At 49.9% G+C, this 15122-nt stretch overlaps 1 protein-coding gene across 4 annotated transcripts in view; it reads left to right on the forward strand.

The window, feature by feature from the left end:
• Positions 1-15122, forward strand: part of C15H11orf49 (chromosome 15 C11orf49 homolog) — a 228049-nt gene that overhangs the window by 207462 nt on the left and 5465 nt on the right. For all 4 annotated transcript variants that reach the window (XM_010371092.2, XM_030918979.1, XM_010371091.2 and 1 more), the window contains exons 5-7: positions 11420-11505; positions 13238-13433; positions 14028-14137. In XM_010371092.2, the coding sequence (XP_010369394.1) occupies positions 11420-11505; positions 13238-13433; positions 14028-14137 (392 nt within the window). The remainder of the gene's footprint in view (positions 1-11419; positions 11506-13237; positions 13434-14027; positions 14138-15122) is intronic.

Raw genomic sequence — 15122 nt, forward strand, 5'->3', positions numbered from 1 at the left:
TGGGCCAAGGGGACCATCACACCTGTAAGTCATTTGAGACCCAAGTGACAAAGGGTTGGGAAGCTGTGTTCCAAGGGTGAAGATTTAAAGCACTGGTTCTTAAACTTGAGCATGCATCAGAGTCACCTGCAGGGCTTGTTAAACCACACATGGCCGGACCACAACCCCAGAGTTCAGTAGGTTTAGGGCAGGGCTCAAGAATGTATATTTCTAAAAAATTCCCAGGTGATGCTGATGGTCTGGGAAACACACATTGAGAACCACTGATTTAAAGTATTGCCTGCCATTCTTTTTTTTTTTTTTTTTTCTTTTTTTTGAGACGGAGTCTTGCTCTGTCACCAGGCTGGAATGCAGTGTCGTGATCTGAGCTCACTGCAACCTCTGCCTCCCAGGTTCAAGCAATTCTCCCGCCTCAGCCTCCCGTAGCTGGGACTACAGGCATACGCCACCATGCCCGGCTAATTTTTGTATTTTTAGTAGAGACTGGGTTTCACACTGTTGGCCAGGATGGTCCCAATATCTTGTTCTCGTGATCCACCTGCCTCGGCCTGCCAAAATGCTGGGATTACAGGCGTGAGCCACCTCACCCTGCTGTATTGCCTGCCATTCTTATTCTGGCCAGGCACGGTGGCTCATGCCTATAATCCCAGCACTTTGGGAGGCTGAGGCAGGCGGATCACTTGAGGTCAGGAGTTCGAGACCAGCCTGGCCAACATGGTGAAACCCCATCTCTACTAAAATACAAAAATTAGCCAAGCGTGGCGGCACATGCCTGTAGTCCCAGCAACTCGGGAGGCTGAAGCAGGAGAATCACTTGAACCTGGGAGGCAAAGGTTGCAGTGAGCTGAGATCACACCGCTGCACTCCAGCCTGGGCAATAAGGCAAAACTGTCTCAAAAAATAACATTAAAATTAAAAATTAAAAAAAGTATTGACTGGGCACGGTGGCTCATGCCTGTAATTCCAGCACTTTGGGAGGCCAAGGTGGGTGGATCACGAAGTCAAGAGTTCGAGACCAGCCTGGCCAACCTGGCGAAATCCCATTTCTACTAAATACAAAAATTAGCCGAGTGGGGTGGCGCGCGCCCGTAATCCCAGCTACTCAGGAGGCTGAGGCAGGAGAACTGCTTGAACCCGGGAGGCAGAGGTTGCAGTGAACTGAGATTGTGCCATTGCACTCCAGCCTGGGTGACATAGCAAGACTCTGTCCCCCCCAAAAAAATTATTTTAAAATGTTATTATTTTTTGAAATGGAGTCTTGCTCTGTCACCCAGGCTGGCGTGCAGTGGTGCATTCATAGTTCGCTACGGCCTCAAACTCCTGTGCTCAAGTGATCTTCCCACCTTAACCTCCTGAGTAGCTAGGACCATAGGCACATTCTACAAAGCCCAGCTAATTTTTTATTTTGTAGAGATGGGGGCGGTGATCTTGCTGTGTTATTTAGGCTGGCCTCGAACTCCTGGCCTCAAGCATTCCTCCTGCCTCAGCTTTCCATAAATTATTTTTATTTTACTTTATTTTATTTTATTTTAAGATGAGGTCTTGCTGTGTTGCTTGGGCTGAACTCAAACTCCCGGGCTCAGGCAATTTTCCTGCCTCAGCCTCCCAAGTAGCTGGGACTACAGGTGCACAGCACCACACCCAGCTAAGAACTTTTTTATAAAGAATTCCTACAAATTGGCTGGGCACAGTGGCTCACGCCTGTAATCCCAGCACTTTGGGAAGCCGAGGTGGGTGGATCACCTGAAGACACGGGCTTGAGACCAGCCTGGTCAACATGGTGAAAACTCCTCTCTACTAAAAATACAAAAAAATTAGCTGGGCATGGTGGTGGGCACCTGTAATTCCAGCTACTTGGGAGGCTGAGGCAGGAGAATCGCTTGAACCTGGGAGGTGGAGATTTCAGTGAGCCGAAACTGTGCCATTCCACTCCAGCCTGGGCAACAAGAATGAAACTCCGCCTCAAAAAAAAAAAAAAAAAAAAAAAAAAAGAATTCCTACAAATCAATAAGAAAAAGATTAAGGCTCTCAGTAGAAAAATAGTCCAAAGATATAAACAGGCAATGCACAGAAGAACATTAGTAATAAACCTTTGGGCATATTTTCATGCCCACACTCACTAGTAATCAGGAAACTGCCAATTATATTGAGATACCTCCTCATACCTATCAAATTGGCAAAAATTTTAAAGTTTCATACTACAGATATTGGTGAGGATGTGAAACAGTGGAAACGCTCATAAACTGCAGGTGGGAGTGTAAATTGTTACAATTACGTTCGGACAATTTAGCCAAATTTTAAAAGTCCAAGAGCTACCCCTGGGAATAAGGAAACATGCAGTATTGTTTGTAATAGCTGCCACTGGAACAATCTGCATGTCCCTCTGCCGAAGGAAAGAATAAAGTGTGGCATATTCATACCATAGTTGTGGAATTCTTTCCAGCAGCTAAAATGAATAGCTATATATGCATCAATCCTGATGAATCTCAAAATATCAAAGTTACAGAATGACACAGAGTTTGAGAAAAAGGAAAACAAAGCTATATAATGTTTTAAGAACACAGGCCGGGCGCGGTGGCTCAAGCCTGTAATCCCAGCACTTTGGGAGGCCGAGGCGGGTGGATCACGAGGTCAGGAGATTGAGACCCTCCTGGCTAACACGGTGAAACCCCGTCTCTACTAAAACTACAAAAAACTAGCCGGGCGTGGTGGCGGGCGCCTGTAGTCCCAGCTACTCGGAGGCTGAGGCGGGAGAATGGCGGGAACCCGGGAGGCGGAGCTTGCAGTGAGCTGAGATCGCGCCACTGCACTCCAGCCTGGGCGACACAGCGAGACTCCGTCTCAAAAAAAAAAAAAAAAGAAAAGAACACAGACATTCGCATGAGTTAATTATAGTATAAAGACATGCAGAGGAATGCTAGACCCCCAAGTTTTAGTAAATCATTGTGATCCCCCCAGGAAGAAAGGTAGATGATAGGATGAGGGAGGGGTGCACAGGTGGCTGAAATGGTTATCTTTAATGCTGCATTTTACAAAGCTTTTGAAGACTGAAGCAAGGATAGTAAGACGTTATGGTATGATAACATTGGCTAGTGGGGACACAGGTGTTTCTTACGTTATTCTCTGTAGTTTTCTGAGGTTCTAAACATTTCCTTTATATAAAAAATGATGGGGGGATTAGGTAGACAGCAGTGAGAGCAAAAAGCATTTCGGGGAAAGTAAGCGGCATGGAAAAGAAGCTAGGCTCTCACCAGTGATGGCCTGGAGTTTGAGGCATTTGAGGGCAGAGGGAGGGAAAGTGGGGCTTTACAGGCCATACATTGGGTTTGGGTCTTTATTCTAAGGTCTGTGGACCAGTTCACCCCTAGCTCTCAGGCTTCTTGGGAGGTTCCAGAGTAATGAGGCCTTCAGACTGTCTGCAGGGAAGCAGCAGCACCCAGGCCAAAGCTTCCAGTCCTTCTGGGGGCAGCTGCTCTAACAAACACTGAGACTGGGAGAAGTGAAAGGGGCAGCAGGAAGGCTTCATTACCATGAGACAGCACAGAGCCCACTCTTCCTTACCAGAAGTGACTGCAGGTGGTCTCGGAACTGTGACTAGCGTCAGAGAGGCCTGTATTTGAAGTATAGCTCTTTCGCTCCTGTTTGTAACCTGCGTCAGGTTTCTTAATTCCTCTGAACATCTACGTTCTCCATCAAGATACTCACTGAACTGACCTCATAGGATTAATACGAGCAGAAAATGAACTTATAGGTGTGTAGTGCTAACAGCCCTTAGTGAATATTCACTATTATAATCATCGTCATCATCATGTTGTTTCCCACACCCTCTGGATCAAGCATCTTAGGCATTTCAGGGCAGGTAGGGTTTGGGGTACCCTGGAGGTGCAGACTAGAGCCCGGGCAGAGCAATGACCTGGACATCCCATGCCACTTCAAGGGCCTAGGCTAGAGGCAGCTTGTGCAGCACAAGTGTGCCCCCAACACAGTCCAGAAGAGGAGTGACCCTCAGGAAATGACCCAGGACACCTTCGTAGCAGCCTTTCCTCCCACCTGGAGAAGGTAACCAGACATCGTGTCATCACTGCTTCTCTCATGGCCCTGACATTCAAACAAAAACCCTAGAGGTGCACTGTGAGCCCAAACAGACATGGGGACACCCTTCAGCCACCCTATGACTGATGCTAGTCATGTGACCTCCTCAAAGAAGTCCATTCATGGAAAGTGACTTTTCTTTCTGGCCCTAGCTGAGGGCTAGCTTCCCCCTAAAAGTAAATGGGAAACTAGATCGCTGGCTTCCGCCTGAGACCTCTGCCTGGTGGATGATGGCAGCACACACTTCCTCTGGGCTCTATTTTTATTTGCTCTTTTGGGCTCTCCCACACTTTAAACCAGATAGAATATACTTACTGATTACAGCCTGCGCTCATTCTGAGCGCCTGTTAGACACTAGCATATATAACATCATCATGCTGACTCGCCACAAGAATCCTGGGAAACAGGAACTATGATTGTATCCTCTTCACAGATGAGGAAACTGAGCCTCAGAGGGAAACAGTCACTTGGCCAGTGAATGGTGGAACTGGGACTTAATCCTGGGGTCAACTAATCCAGAACTTCAGGAAAATGGGTGCAGCCCATGCCACTAGACCAGGGAAACTGACCCTAATTAGGGGTGAATAGGAAGTTGGCAAGTCAGTAGGTTCAGGCTGGAAGCTGTTGCTTACTTGGCACCCTTACAACTCCCATCCAGACTGCCTATCCCAGCTGCTGGAAGTCAGCAGGGGAGGGAGAAAGTGGCCAGTCTCAGACCGGCCATGTGCTCTTTCTCCACTCCAGTTGCCTGTCCTAGGCTCCACCCCACACATGGTTCTGCTCCGCACAGCCTGAACCAAAGTGTCTCTACTTCTCCCCCAGAGTCCCTCTCTCTAGCCCTGAGGCATGGCCCACAAGGGTCCCTCCATGATCCAATAGATCTGTGCAGACTGTCACTGGCAGCAGCTCCCTGTTGGCTCCACTTCAAAGCAGGGGCGGCCAGGCACCTCCAGGTGTCAGAAGCAGCTGGCACATTAGCAGAAGGCCTCTGGCAGGAAGGGGTGTTGAGCCAACTGCCAGCAACTGGAAAACAGCACATGGGGATGACCTCGTCTCCAAGAAGATTCTTTCCCGAGCCCTCTGCGAGTGTCATCGAGCTTGAGTTCAGAATGAAGGAGCTGTCTGTGGGGATAAAAGGGTTGCAGGAAAAGGCAAAGAGGTAAAGACAGACCAGGAGCTTCCTGCCTGCTTTTTCCCACAGTTCTGCTGAGATTCCAAAGCAAGATGCAGATGCCCACAGCTAGAAGGATCCCATAGGCGGGTTAAAGACACAGATGCCTAGAACTTTCATGGGTCTCAGCATTCATTTGGAGATGGACAGCACAGCATATGGTGTGATTAAATGTACCTTTCAGTAAGTCTTCTGCAGCCATAGACCTCTGAACTTCAAACTCTCTCCCCACTGGATTTAGCACTAACAGGAGGAGTTGTTAGTTCTGTCCACCCGTGGGACAACACTGTCAGAGCTGGAAGAAGCCCTTTGGGAAGTATGAGCCTTCAAGCTTCTGCTTGAACATTTCTGGCAATACACATCTCATTCCTTTACAAATCAGCCACAATCCTAGAAGTACGCAGCTTGAAAACATCTCTGGAGCCAAACTCTAGATCCCTGTGTTATCTCCCCAAGAGGCTAGAGCCAAACTCTAGATCCCTGTGTTATCTCCCCAAGAGGCTAGAGCCAAACTCTAGATCCCTGTGTTATCTCCCCAAGAGGCTAGAGCCAAACTCTAGATCCCTGTGTTATCTCCCCAAGAGGCAGTCCTTTGAGAGTTGGGTCTCAGCCCTCACTTCCTCCCTAGTCTTCGCTTCTAAGCAAAAGGATCTAAATGCAGTCATTTGTCCAGTATCATGGTTTTTAGACTGTCCACCAGCCTGACCCTCTTCTCCGGGACTCTAGTTTACTCCCCTTAAACAGACTGTCCAGACATGAAAGTATTAGTATTTGAATGATAGCTCTTTCATTCCTAGCTTGTAACCTTCGCTAAGTTTCTTAATCTCTCTGAATGTCTGCATTCTCCATAAAGATTCTCACCAAGTATCTTTATGAGAGGGATTAAGAAACTACTCCAGGTGTCACCTGGCCAGAGGAAAAGGGGACCGTGGCTTCTCTCACTCATTTGTTCATGCATTTCTTCATTCAACAGACATTGACTGAGTGCCTGCTATGTGCCAGGCACCATAACAGAGTCAAGCCACAGGCAGGGAGACAGAGGTGTCACTTGGTAGATCTTATGTTCCCAGGACAAAGACAACAGTGTGAGGAGGCTGCTGAGAACTGCAGAAACCAGTAGCAGGGGGGCCTATTCTAGGCTGGGTTAGAAAAAGTGCTTTCCTCTTTCATCTTCCCCAAGAGATGCTGTAGAGGCTTCAGCCCGAAGAATATGGAGATATCTGGTAGGTGAGGAGGAGGCATGAAGGGCAGGGAGCATTATGGCTAGAGGGACAGACTTGTCTGGAGGGCATGAGTAAGGACAGCTTCAGGGAGGACGGAAAGACTAGTGTGGCCAGAATGCAGTGGGGGAGTCGAGGGAGGCAGGGGGCAGATGGAACGGGCTCACAGGCCAGATCCAAATGGGTGACCATGTCCTAAGGGCAATGGGAAGACTGTGAAGGTTTTTTTGGTTTGTTTGTTGTTGTTGTTGTTGTTGTTAACACGGAGTCTCGCTCTGTCATCCAGGCTGGAGTTCAGTGGTGCAATCTTGGCTCACTGACATGGCCACCTCCCAAGTTCAAGTGATTCTCCAGCCTCAGCCTCTCGAGTAGCTGGGATTGCAGGCATGAGCCACTGTGCCCAGCCTCTGTGAAGGGTTTCCAACACAATGGTAAAATGGTCACATTCACATTTTAGGAAAATCTTTCTGACCACAATATGGATACTCAATTAGAAGAAGGCTCACACCTGTAATCCCAACACTTTGGGAGGCCCAGGCGGGCAGATCATGAGGTCAAGAGATCAAGACCATCCTGGCCAACATGGTGAAACCCCATCTCTACTAAAACACAAAAATTCGCTGGACATGGTGACGCGTGCCTATAGTCCCAGCTACTCAGGAGGCTGAGGCAGGAGGATCGCTTGAACCCAGGAGGCGGAGGTTGCAGTGAGCCTAGATCGAGCCACTGCACTTCAGCCTGGCGACAGAGTGAGACTCTGTCTCAAAAAAAAAAAAACAAGCAAGCAAGAGTAGTTGCAGGGAAACTGGATAGGAGGTCATGCCATCATCAAGAAAAGAGAGGTGGAGGCTGGGGGTAGGATGGTGACTGTGGATGTGGAAAGTAGATGGATTCAAGAGAAATTTCAGCAATAGCATTGATAGGACTTGGTGAATGGCTGATTGGCTTGGGGTGGGGTGGGAGAAGTTTCCAGGATGTCTAGGATGCCCCACGTTTCTGGTTGAGGAGAGTCATAGCCGGTGTTGCTGTTAACACAAGCTCAGATCCAGCTGGCTTTTTAAAAGGTAGCCAGTCGTATTGCTTGCAATAAAAAAAAACCCCTCACTCCTTTATACATGTGCTGCTATGATCCAGCCACATGTCCCTCCGAAAGAAAGCCCTCACCTCTGTCTGCCCCCCTTCACTCGCCCCCTACTTCCTCCTGCTTGGCATGTTTCAGCTCCCCCGTCTCTGAGCCTCACACTCTTCACCTGTAGAATGGGAATAACACTAAGACCCACCCACAGGGCTGCTGTAGGATAAAATTTAATTAATGTAGTCAAATGCCTTCATAGCCTGCCGTGAGGTAGGGTGCTCATGGAAAGGTGCCTGCCTCTACGGGCAGATCACTTGAGGTCAGGAGTTCGAGACCAGCCTGGCCAACATGGTGAAACCCCGTCTCTACTAAAAATACAAAAATTAGCCAGGCATGGTGACAGGCACCTGTAATCCCAGCTGCTAGGGAGGCTGAGGCAGAAGAATCACCTGAACCTAGGAGGCGGAGGTTGCAGTGAGCCAATCTGCGCCACTGCACTCCAGCCTGGGCAACAGAACAAGACTAAAAAAAAAAAAAACAAAAAAAACAAAAAATGTATCTGCCTCTATTGTTACCCGTTATTACAGGGCACCTGCAGGGCTGCCCTGCTCCAACAGATACCCCTGCCCTCCCATGGTGTGCACCCCCTCTTCTGCAACAGCCCATCTCCAAAGGGACTGCTGATGTTCGAGGTCAAGATGGCCCCTAGCAGAAAGCTGCAGACCACTTCTGAGGCTGGAAGGGTGTGCCCTGTTTACAGCTTCTAGTCCCATCTGTGGCTGAAAGAGTAAGATGCTCGTGGCACTCAGCATTAAGGCTTCCACGAGACTGTGAAGCCCTTTGGGAAGTATGAGCTCAAGCTTCTGCTCCGAGGCAGGCTCTGGAATGGGCCTATTGGTGAGAATTGCAAATGGAGGTAACTTCTGCAATTAGACAGTGGTGACAGTGACGCTACTTTGTGAATATACTAAAAAACTGAATTGTACACTTTTAAAGGGTGACTTTTGTGGTGTTTCATTATATCGCAATGTAAATAAATAGTAAGTGGAAGTTGCTGCTATGGGAGCATTGTGTTCCAACTGATGATCAACAGAAGCCATGGAACATGGGGAAAGGCTTGGGCTCCTTGGTGGTTTCCTGCTTGGGGATATTCACAGCCAGTGCTGTTCTGTTGTAATTCACTTTAGACTATTGGGGCTCCAGCTGTCCTGAGAGCAGGGCAGGAAGGGAAAGTCAGTGACTTCTCACATCTAGAGCCTTTGTCTGCCCTGCTGAGCCTGCCAAGGAAAAGCTTTGCGGTGCTGGTGGCTCTCGCTCCCTAAGCACTCCTGGGAGAGCTCACTCTTCCTCTGCAGTTTGGGGGTCTTTGCTAATGCCAGTCCTCTCTAACTGCCCGCTCTCTGCAGTCTCCCTGCTCCCCCAATCCAGTTGTCAAAACAGATTCTGCCATCTGGGTGGGGAAGGAGCGGTTTTGCTGCCTGGGTTTTCCTTGGGTTATGAGAGATAGGGTAACCACTTGGCCTTTGGCAGTGCACTTAGTCCCGTGAACTACTGATGGAGGGACCAGGGCACTCTCTTGTGGCCCTCAGCGGCACTGCTTCTTCCCACCCTCCAGTCTTGAATTTTTTCCAGCTGGAATTCTAGTGTTGAACTCTGGTGGTGGAGGCAGCTGTCGTTCTCCCCAGGAGATGCCCTAACATATCAGTAACAAGAAAGAAAATAAATCAGCCACAGAAACTAGAAGGTAAAATGTTAGTGTTTTTGCTCTGTAGTTTTATTTTCAGAGGTAGTGTGGCCTCATGGAAGATGCGTGGCCTGTGGAGTCCAGCAAACTCCCCAGCTGTGTGTGTGATTTTGGCAGGCTGACCTCTGAGCCACAGACTCTTCACGTGTAGAATGGAAATAATAAGACCCACCTGTAGGATTGTTGTGGACCAAAATTTAACGAATGCAGTTAAATACCTCAATAGCCTGCCATGCGGTACGGAGGGTTTAAAAACAATTAAAAATTCAGGAAATGGTACTTGCTTCTATTGTTATCCATATTACAATAAAGATGAGGCAGGAACCGCTGTCTCTCTTTAGGGAGATGGCAGCAAGGGGAGTGGCACCACAATATCGCAGTCTCTGTGGAGCCCCTTCCCCAGCAGTGAGCAATCCTGGCTTTCTCTGGGGCTGATCCAGTTGACAGTCTGGGGAACCTCTGACTCAGGGAAGTGGAAAGAGATTTAGCAAAATACAAGAGAGAGCAAAAGAAAACAATTTTTTTTTTTTTTCTTGACAGGGTCTCTGTCTCCCGAGCTGGACTGCAGTGGTGCAATCTTGGCTCACTGCAACCTCCACCTCCCAGATTCAAGCACTTCTCCTGCCTCAGCCTCCCAAGTAGCTGGGACTACAGGCACGTGCCACCACGTCCAGCTAATTTTTGTATTTTTAGTAGAAGTGGGGTTTCACCATGTTGGCCAGGCTGGTCTTGAACTCCTGACTTCAGATGATTCACCCACCTCAACCTCCCAAAGTGCTAGGATTACAGACATGAGCCACTGCACCCGGCCAAAAACAATTTTAAAAAAAAGAAAGATAGATAAAGCCAGAAGGGCCTGATCAGAAACAGACTGGGGGCCCGCCCCACCCCAGCGGATGGCTTGGCGCCTGCCTGGCATGTGATAGAGCCCAGCAAGCGCTCGTTTCCTTCTCTTCTTGTCCCGGCTCAGATGAGGCGCTGAGCAGAGGACGAACATAGACTTGGTCTAATCCTTTTATGAGTCAGATGGTTTTCTTCCTGTGAGGTGGGTCCTCAGTGGGAGGGACTAGAGACAGGAAAACCGTGGGGTGGGCAACCTGTGAACGTGGACAGCAAGGAGGAGCAGAGCGGCAGCACAAGATGAGTGTGGGTTTTGACCCTCACAAGTGCAGATTCCCCAATAGCTCTTTGCCCTCTCCCCTTGTCTGCCATCTGTGTCCCAGGGTGGAGGTGTCTGTCACTGTTCTGGCCCTTTGGTAGCTTATTAAATCTCAGTACCACTTGCCAAGACCCTTTAAACCCCTTGGCTGTTCTTTTTGCCTTTTCTGATCAGCTGTATTTATTCTGAACTAAATGGTCCTCACAGCAGAATGAAAGGATTTACTGCTTAAGTATATGAAAAGAAACCTTGGCTGCATTACAGTTGCATCCTCTCCTTGCCACCCCCTGCCCATGCTCCATCCGCTAGCTGGTGCCACTGAGACTGAACCGGGAGCCCACTCTGGGTACAGTGTGGTCAGTTCAGTTTGATAGTAGAGTCCAGTTGATGGAGCGGTGAGGTGACTGGGAGGAGCTTGCTTTTGGGAGCCCTCTCCTAAATGTCCTGCTGCCCCAGGGGAGACTGGCGGCCCAGGAATAGCTCTCTCTCTCTCTCTCTCCCCTGCACTTTTCCCTTCCTCCCTCCCCCTCTCTCCCTCCCCTCCTTAAACCTCCCTCGCCCCTCCTTTTTTTTTTTTTTTTTTTTTTTTTTTTTTTTTTTTTTTTTTTTTTTTGAGACGGAGTCTCGCTCTGTCGCCCAGGCTGGAGTGCAGTGGCCGGATCTCAGCTCACTACAAGCTCCGCCTCCCGGGTTCACGCCATTCTCCTGCCTCAGCCTCCCGAGTAGCTGGGACTACAGGCGCCCGCCACCTCACCCGGCTAGTTTTTTGTATTTTTTTAGTAGAGACGGGGTTTCACCGTGTTAGCCAGGATGGTCTCGATCTCCTGACCTCGTGATCCGCCCGTCTCGGCCTCCCAAAGTGCTGGGATTACAGGCTTGAGCCACCGCGCCCGGCCTCCCTCACCCCTCCTTAAACCTCCCCCAGTTCTCTCTCTCAGATTCTCTCTTTCCCCTTCAGGATTGTGCTCATGGACGATGCCGTGGACTGCTTGATGTCTTTTTCAGATTTCCTCTTTGCCTTCCAGATCCAGTTTTACTACTCAGGTGAGTGTTCCCGGGCTCCATCTGGCTCCGCACAGGACCCTGCCTCCTTGTCCCGCCCTGCTGCCCTGCCCATCTGTGTGCCTGGCACACGTTTCTCTTCCCCACCTCCTTTGGGGGTGTGCTTCATTGCGGGTCACTAACAGGATGTCTGGCGTTCAGTGGTGATCACAAGATTCAGTCTGCAGAGCTGACTTCCTCAGCCTCCTGAAGACACTGAAAACCACAGTGCTTTCAGTCAGCAACTCAACAAATCAGTTTAAGTGATAATGACAACAACAACATCCACAGCATTCACTGCTTACTGAAAACTTACTATGTCGCAGGCACAGCACTGACTTTAATCTTGACAACAGCCTTAAGAGAGGTCCTTTCAGAGACAAGCTCACAGAAGTAAGTAGCCAGTCATGCAGCTCATAAGCAGTGGAAACCAGACCTGGAGGCTGACTCCAGAGCCACTGTTCCCGACCTCGCTGCTATTTTACTGCCTTCAAGGGTCTCTCCCTTGGCAACCGATTGTGTGTTTGCGTGCACATTCTCCTCCACCCCACAGCTTTAAAAAAACACACACCAGTCCTTTGTCACACTCCCACTCTGTTCCCCAGTTCACCCAGCTGCACCCTTAAGTCTCTCTGGAATCAGATGGAATAAATATAGACAAATAAATATAACTATACACCAGCTCACACACAGAGACATCAAATGGAGTGCTGGGTTTACAAATTGCTGACTGTGTTCATAAACAAATTTGCTTAAAACAGGCTCTTCCAGTAAACAGAAGGCTGTCCTTAGATTTGGCCTTCCTGTCAACTGGTGTCCCCAGCTAGCCCTAGCCTCACTTGGGCGCCACATTCTGTTTACTTGATGGCAGCCCAAGGGCTGTGCAGGCAGGGGCTGGAGCCTGGGGTCTTGCCACCTGCTCTTAGCAGCACCAGTCATTTCCCATTTCTCTGAAGCTCTTGGGCCCTAGAGAAGGAGCAGCCATGTCTGGGAGAACATTTTCCCCTCAATGCCTCCCCAGCCCTCTTCTCACAGCGCCCCCAGAGGGATGGGACAGCTACCACATTGGGCCAGGAGCATTACTGACACTGCCCAGCAGTGTGTGCTAGGGATGAGATGGGCCAATAAGTCAGCAGTTCTAACAATGGCTCAACTACGAAATTTGAAAACCATTTCAAATGACTGACTCAGCAGCACCTTGCGGGCTTTCTCTGTTCCTCGCTGGTATTCCAACACACTTTCTTGAGGTAGAGAGGCAGGTGGCCACACAAGATGGGGGTTACCAGTGAGAGCATACTCATGTTCACTCCTCCAAAAAATATTTATGGCCTTAATGTGTGCCAAGCACAGTGCTAGGCAGGACAGGCCAACCAGGCATGACCCCTGCCTTTGTGCATTCCAGCAAGGAGACAGACAATTAATGACACAGAAAGCTCCTCACTGGCTAAGTGCCAGAAAAAAAGCCTAGGGTGCTATGAAAGTGTGCAATGGCAGGTCTCACCTAGTCCAGGAACAAGTGAGGGATGGTACATTTGAGCGAAAACACAGATTAGTGTCATCTCTCATCAGTGTGCTGTCAAACAAGGTTGAGAACTTCTGCTCTCAGGACACCATGCCCTGAGCACTGAGGCTGGTGTGGAACTGGGCTGACAGAGAAGGGAGGACATAATGAAGAGACAAAACATGTCCTATCTGCCTGAGCTGTCCACCCCCACCCCTGCCCCCACGGTTCCAGAATTCCTGGACAGTGTGGCTGCCATCTATGAGGATCTGCTGTCGGGCAAGAACCCCAACACAGTGATTGTGCCGACATCATCCAGTGGGCAGCACCGCCAACGACCTGCCTTGGGCGAGGCCGGCATGCTGGAGGGCGTGGAGGCGTCACTGTTCTACCAGTGTCTGGAAAACCTGTGTGATCGGCACAAGTACAGGTGAGGAATGGGCATGCAGCCCCCAGCCCCCCAGCCCCAGGGAGCTCAGACTGCCGGCTGTGGAACAGAGCTCTGCAGGATGTTCTGCCAGGCCCAGGGATTCTAGGGCCCTTGCTGGTCATAATGTAACAGTGCCATTTGCCCCCAAACCAGTTGTTGACTGAAAGGCTCCCAAATGGCTCACTTCAAAAGGACTGCTTTCACTTGGGCAAGACCACTGTAGATGACCAATTTACTGGGTGACAGACTGGCCTTAACATTTTAGAGAGAAGGAAAGAGTACTCCTTGTATAAAACTTTTCTACACAGAGAGAGGGGTAAGCTGTCCTGTTTGGCACAAGTATCCTTAGGGGCCGAGCAACAGATTTGGTTTCCCTAGCCATTTCCCACCCCTGCTCCCCACTCCGGTGAAAGCACCAGTTAGTGAACATGCCAGCCCCTCCTGACCACAGTGAAGGCCTGGATCCCCAGGGCCTTGGGGCTCCCAAGGCAGGTCCCTGGCCTGGCTGTGGGTATCTTCGTGAACTTGAAAGTATGGATACAGAGATGTCCCTGAGGCTGGCTAGGCTCTGAATGTGGCATCTCTCCTTCTTAGCTGCCCACCCCCAGCACTTGTCAAAGAAGCCCTCAGCAACGTTCAGAGACTGACCTTCTATGGGTTCCTCATGGCTCTCTCAAAGCACCACGGAATCAACCAAGCCCTCGGTAAGTCAGAGCTAGCAGCCGTCAGCCTCTCCTGCTGCACAACACAGGGAGCAGCTGGCCTCTGTTGGCAACACGGCTCCATGGGGAAGGGGCATCACCATCTCTGCCTTGACTTTCCAGGGCCAGACTCAGTCTCAGGGAGCAGGAACATGCGCGACAAAACATGGCTCTTACACATTCCCATGGTAGAGGACAGCCTTCCCTGCCTGCCGCCCTGCCCCAACATGAAGCCGTCTCCCCACAGCAGAGGCGCGCCCAGCCCCTCCTCAGAGAATCCCCAGCTCTGCTTTGGGGAGCAGCCTGCAGGTTGGGCAGACACAGGACTATTTACTCAGTGGCGCTAGAGATTATATATCAAAGAGACCTGAATCCCATTTATAAACAGGGCAAAGGTGTGTCTGGGGAGACCTTTATTCCAAGCTGAAAAAAAAATCTGATTAATCTGAAAGGGAGAAAAACAAAAGCGGGGGAGCCTGCAGTGGTCCAGTTCTCCCTGCTTGCTGGTTTTTCACTGAGCCTTCTCTACCCACCCCACTGTTCCCCCTCCCACAGCCACTGCTCTCCTAAGGGAAGAGCCAGTAAGCCTCCATTCTACTAGAGTTTAAGGGGTTTTGTTTTTGTTTTTGAGACAGAGTCTCACTCTGTTGCCCAGGCTGGAGTGCTGTGGTGCAATCTCAGCTCACTGCAGCCTCGACCTCCCAGGCTCAAGTGATGCTGTCACCTCAGCCTTCCTAGTAGCTGGGACTACAGGCATGAGCCACCATCTTGGAAAATGTTTGTGTTTTTTGTACGGACTGGGTTTCGCCATGTTGCCCAGGCTGGTTTCAAATTTCTGGGCTCAAGGGATCCCCTCATTTTGCTCTCCCAAAGTGCTGGGGTTACAGTTGTGAGCCACCGCGCCCAGCAAGGGCTTCTTTCTTGTGTCTCAAGAGATCCTCCTGCTGTGCTTGCGATCCCAAGTGCCTGAGTCTCAAGGAAAAGGCAC

Source organism: Rhinopithecus roxellana, chromosome 15, assembly GCF_007565055.1.
Source record: "Rhinopithecus roxellana isolate Shanxi Qingling chromosome 15, ASM756505v1, whole genome shotgun sequence".
NCBI lineage: Eukaryota > Metazoa > Chordata > Mammalia > Primates > Cercopithecidae > Rhinopithecus > Rhinopithecus roxellana.